General features: G+C 40.9%; 1 protein-coding gene across 2 annotated transcripts in view; it reads right to left on the bottom strand.

The window, feature by feature from the left end:
* Positions 1-6,000, bottom strand: part of LOC113010740 (uncharacterized) — a 170,689-nt gene continuing 164,689 nt past the window's right edge. Inside the window, exons 1-4 of one of the 2 annotated variants that reach the window (XM_026149941.2) lie at positions 2,294-2,787; positions 1,219-1,293; positions 589-840; positions 1-451 (exon numbers count right to left, since the gene is read on the bottom strand). In XM_026149941.2, the coding sequence (XP_026005726.2) occupies positions 303-451; positions 589-840; positions 1,219-1,293; positions 2,294-2,429 (612 nt within the window). In that variant the 5' untranslated portion in view covers positions 2,430-2,787 and the 3' untranslated portion in view covers positions 1-302. Of the gene's footprint in view, positions 452-588; positions 841-1,218; positions 1,294-2,293; positions 2,788-6,000 lie in introns of those variants that run through there. The other variant, XM_080292467.1, reaches the window with a different exon arrangement.

Raw genomic sequence — 6,000 nt, 5'->3', positions numbered from 1 at the left:
TAACTATAACAATGATAAAATATGAAGCTTTATTTTTTTGTTTTAGAATACATGACCAAATTAAAAATCAAAATAACTAGACAATAAAAATCACATTTATTTTGATCAGTTTATTATAGGAATTTCCATTTGATCCATAACTGTCCATATATACATTACTTTAGAATACAGTGTGCATAAAAATGCAATATAAAAGCAGAATAGAAGAGGAATGAACTACATCATAAACACAACACTGATCAAAGTGATGAATGAGATGAATTGATGAGATCTGATGGTGAGAAAAGGCGAGCAGGAAACAGTCAGTCAGCATGTGTGCAGTTGGTGGACGCTCCCTTGTTTGTGAGCATCATCAGCAGAGAGAGTCCACAGCAGTACACCAGACTCTTCACTATCAGCACTGTGTACAGCATGTAGATCGACTTCACCTCGAACATAGATGGCACATAATCTGCAATGAAAAGAACAAAAAAATAAATGTTTGGAGCTGCAGTGAGAAATGTCAGTCCTCTGCTGCTCTGCTCTCTTTGACAGCATCTCCACATGAAGCTGAATCACTGCTGAACACAGTCACCAAGCCTTCATTACCTTGTTGTGTTCGGAGCTTCCCCCTGTGCTTTATGTAGCAGTCACATTCATAGGTGCTGCTTTCATGGGTCATTAAGATGGGAGAGTAGGGCCTCGACTCTCTGAGCTCTGACTGCTCTCCGTCAGCAGTGGGCAGCTGCTTCAGTCGGCCGTTCCTTGTCTGGTTTCTACATGACAGCTGGACCAGAAAAGGAAAGATGCCTGGGGGGACACACAGCAGGGAGCTGTTCCCGTCCACGTGGACTCTGGGTCCTGTTGGGTAGAAATAGAAGTTTGACAGCAGCAACAAGCAGCACAGACACACATTCACACAGTCAGCAGCAGCTTCCAGCACTGCACTGCATTCAGTCTGATCCTGGAAACTACATGGACTCTGATCACTAAACTACTCATCAGCACAAAGTTCACTACATACACTGGATTCAGCTTCATATCAAACACAGTCATCACCTCATGTCATCATGGCTCACATGAGGAAAACAAAATACTTTTGAAATGTTAAATAACATTACATGTCAGTTTGGACCATTTTTTCCTGTTATTAAATTTGAATAAAATAACTGAAAAGATGAAGGGTGATATTTTGGTGTGGTGGTTAGCACATGAAGTAAGAAAGTTCTGGGTTCAAACCTGATGGTGGTTGCTGTGTGGTCACATGTATACTTGGTGCTTGTGTCGTCCTTTTCTGTCCACTCAGGTTTCCTTCTACATTCAAAAGACAAGTATGTTAGACTGACTTCTAAACTGGCTGTAGGTGTGGGCTCACAGCCTTTTCATAACATACACCACACTTCTCCTTGTCCATTACCAGCCTGGAGCTTCATTCTTTTAATACATGGTGGGGTGGCTGTGGCTCAGGAGGTAGAGCAGGTCACCTACTGATTGGAAGGTTGGTGGTTCGATCCTCCAGTTTGCATGCAGAGTATCCTTGGGCAAGATACTAACCCCGAGTTGCTCTCCGATGCATCCATCGGAGTGTGAATGTGTGTGATTGTAGTTAGAAAGCACTAAGTATAGATAAAGTGATTGGGTGAATGTGGCATGTTGTATAGAGAGCTTTGAGTACTCCGAGGGAGTAGAAAAGTGCTATATACGAATCAGTCCATTTACGATATACTTTATGAAGTCATGTTGTTAGGAGAACAGATGATTGTAAAGAACAAAAACAAAAAAACAAAACTCAGCAGTGTAAATAAACTTTTTTGTGTCTGGATTTTGTTTTACATATTTTATAAACTTGTAAGCAACAGTTATTCTAACAAACACCTATGCCATATATGTTTAAAATGAAAATGAACATTAAGATTTGCGTGTTAGAATTTGTAATGTTATGTCTTAAGTTAAAAACAATTATGTAAAAGTTGTGTTTAATATAATTTTCCTTTCAGTTTTCATATTTATTAAAATTGCTTCAATAAATTCTTAAAAAATCTTTATGGTGCAGAATCACTGAGAGGATCAAATCCTAAATATTTGTAACATCACTAATATTTGCAGAAATAAAGAATAACTTTAGTTGTTCAGTGAGATTTCAACATGTTTTCAGAGATTATTGAGCTTTTCTTATGTAACAATGGCTGCAGATGAATTCTCTACTAATGATGAAAAACTAACATGTAAAGCCTGAAGCAGCACAAACTGACTTTAAACACATTTTCAGCTTCTACAATAAAACAACTGAAGGAAAATAAATGTTTGTTCTTACCTGTTACAGACAGTTTAGTTCCAGAGCCAAAGATGTAGTAACTGTTTCTCACAGTGAGACAGACTGCTACAAAAACCTGTCTGCTGCTGAAAGTGTCATCTGAGGTGAATGTGTTCAAAAGATTAAACAGGATCATCTCTCAGCTCCATGATTTCAGCTGCTTAACATTCATATCAACATGAATGAAATATATATATATTTAAAAACACGACTCCTTTTTTTAAGCAACGCTAGCGGCAAAATAATAATGAAAGCAAATAACTACATAATAATTTCAGTTATACTAACATCTGCATTGCTGTTGGAGCCTTTATGCTTTAAAATCTTAGATTGAAATTGACTGTTCTAATAAAAGTCTAATATCAAACTCAACTTGTACTACAGGAGCAGGAGGACTGACCCACAGGAAGAGACACGGCAAACAATCAACAAGGGGTGATGTACTGAACTAACATAATGATTGAAGGAAGATTGTAACGTTGCATGACCCAGTTTGGGCCAAGCTTTAGCTGTTGGACTGATGGTCTCACATCTGTCTCTAGGATACTTTTATACTGAGGAGTTCATTGTTAACTCAGTGACAGCAAGGTGCTCAGGTCCTATACCTGCAAAACAACCTCAAATCATCACCCATCCACCACCATCCTTTCAAACTGGTATGAGGTGTTTGTGCTGATGTGCTGTGTTTGGTTTTGTCCAAATGCCAAAATATGTCAGAATGACAAAATATAGTAAAGTATAATTCTAATCAATAATATCAACGATAAAGGTAGTTTGAGTAATGAAAATGATTGTAATGTCTGGATTTGTGTGTGTTGGTATGATTCACCTTTGACCTTAGGAGATTAGTCTCTGTGTGTGAGACTGGCTGCAGGAATGTGGAAAATAAGAGTGTGGAAGTCTCCGGCCCATCACCATGCACAATTTTGAAAAAGGGAAATCATAATAAGTAGGTTATGATTGATAAACACAGAGGCATAATTTACTTTTGCTGTCAGTCATACAATACGTTAAATGTCACCGTTATTATTGGCCGACCCGGAAACAGCGGGGGTGTCCAAATTCAGAGGCTGCATCCACCTGAGGACCCGGCCTTTGCGGTCTAAAGAAAGACGGGTAGTACGTCACGAGCTCCCTCGGTGGAGTGAAACTCTGCCGTCTGCTCCTTGCTATCTAAAATATAACCGGGCGCTGACGTAAACTCTCGACCGTCTCACACTTTGTTTAATTATTTCTCTGTTTGACGTTCATTCAGCTGTGTGAAAACCCCGGAGGAACCCTCCCGAGGGATTAATAAAGTTAGATTTTATTTAATCTAATCTAATAACTTTAATCTCAGCCAAACCGATTTACTCACGAACAAATAAAACACTAAAAAAGCCCAACAATAACATTTTTAAGTTATCAAAGTGACTTATACATCATGTTTAACCCGAGTAGTGAAAGACCGCGGGGGTTTGAAGACGATGCGTCGGTCGGCTCAGATATTTGAAGTTTACACAGCTACGTTCTCACCTGAAAATATGTTAAAAGGTTTTTTTGTGACCCAGAAAGAGAAATAAGAGTAATATTAAAACTAAGTCGCTGCCGCCGTTGTTGGAAACTGGAATTGGCTGGGCCGTGCTATGAATTCTGTGATATGGTTTTTCAATTTTTTTGCCCGGGTGGAAAATCGGGAGAAATTCGGGAGAATGGTGGCTCCGGGAGATTTTCGGTATTCTCCCGGAAAAATCAGCAGGGTTGACATGTATGGTTGTGGCAACATCATTAACCTCGTCAAACACCTCAGAGTAAATCATATCACAGAATATGACGAGCGTATGTTGAGGCGAACTGAAGAGGAGGACAGGGACAGGTGCTGCTAGGGCGAGACAGACGTCCCTCACGGAGTCCTTTAGTGCTGCAGGCAGGCAACGTGTTCAAATAGGCACAACTTCAGTTTTTTTATTTCTATATGATGAACTCTGCATTATTAAGTGATAAGAACAAGTAATCTGATGTCCTGTAATCATTATGATGCTATAATTTGAGATACAATAAATAAAATAAGGTTTTGTACAAAGAATTGGTATCGGATCAGTATCGTCGATACCACCCTGAATATTACTTGGTATTGGATCGGAAAGGAAATCAGTGGTATTGCACATCACTATTTACATTGAGAAAATGTACCATTTCATGACAAATACTGACCTACTTGGAATTTTATGGCAGCAACATGTGTTAAAAAAAACTGGGAAAAGGCACAAAAGAGGGAAAAGAAAGTGGTTAAAAAATGTAGAGGAATATTTTGCAATTAATGAAATTAACTGGCAAAAGGTCAACAACACAACTGAATAAAACATCTTAGATATGTTTTGGATGTTCTGTTGTGAATAAAATATGCGTTTATTAGTTTTGCAAATCATTGATTTTTCATTGCCATCTGAACTGAGCATGTTAACTTTGATTTTATAGAGCAGGAAATTATCCGGTTTTGCTAAATCAGAAAGACTTATCATGAGAAAATGTTGTCACTGTTCTGGGCCTTCTTGATGACCGCTGAGACATTGTCTGTCCAGGAGATGTCAGCGGAGATGACGACACCAAGGAACCAGAAGGTGTGGACCCTCTCCACACACTCCCCACTGAAGTTTAGGGGGGCTAAGACAGTGCTGTGCCTCCTGAAGTCTACAATGACCTCTTTGGTTTTCTTAGCATGCATCAAGAGGTGTGGTTGGCATCCCGAGAGAGAGATATTGACTGACAAGGTTACCTAATTCATGTCTTGCACACTAAAAGAACTGTAGAAACTACTGGGCAATAAGTATGTAGGACTAGCGTGTACCACCCCCAGAGTAACAGGCTGGTCGAGCTCCTGAATAAGTCTATAATTTTTAAATTCTTTCACAAGGATAAACCAGACCCAGATCACTGGGTCTAACCAAAGAGGTGCCTGTGGTCTCTCCCTTTGAGCTGCTGTTTAGCAAGAAACTGCGGTACGTGTTGGACCTACTTAAAGAAAAACTGGAAGGAATGTCTAAGCCTGAGTAAAAATTAGATTCAGTACGTTCTGGACCTGACAGTTAAACTACACACACTATATAGGGCATCACAGAAGAACTTTCTCCAGGTCCAGTGACATCACCAGCAGCTGTACAACAGCAGCTGCCTATATCCAGCACCTCATGCACCGGTGCTGCATCCGCACAATGCATATATTGCCACCTACCTGATGTCATCATGGTAAATGGCCTGTATTTGTATAGCCCCAGGGACCCCAAAGCACTTTACACACCCAGTCATCCACACACTGGTGGAGGCAGCTACAGTTGTAGCCACAGGTGCCCTGGGGCAGACTGACAGAAGTGAGGCTGCCATATCGCGCCATCGGCCCTTCTGACCAACACCAGTAGGCGGTAGGTGAAGTGTCTTGCCCAAGGACACAACTGTCCGAGCCGGGGCTCGAACTGTCAACCTTCCGATTACAAGGCGAACACCCAACTCTTGAGCCACGATGATCCACAGTGACACCTGGGTAGACTGTGTGCAGAACCTACAGTGCTGGAATCTCTGAGGCAGGCGGTGCTCATGGCCAACCCAAAGAAGTTTGCAGTCAGACAGAGGAAGGTGCAATATCTGGGGCACCGCTTGGGAGGTGGGCAGGTGGGCCCTCAAATGGAGAAGACAGCTGCAGAAATGGTCATCGTCCTGTCCATTGTCCCAAG

This window comes from Astatotilapia calliptera, chromosome 18, assembly GCF_964374335.1.
Source record: "Astatotilapia calliptera chromosome 18, fAstCal68.1, whole genome shotgun sequence".
Lineage (NCBI taxonomy): Eukaryota > Metazoa > Chordata > Actinopteri > Cichliformes > Cichlidae > Astatotilapia > Astatotilapia calliptera.
The sequence above is the reverse complement of the archived record's forward strand: the minus strand, read 5'-3'. Positions and strand labels throughout refer to the sequence as shown.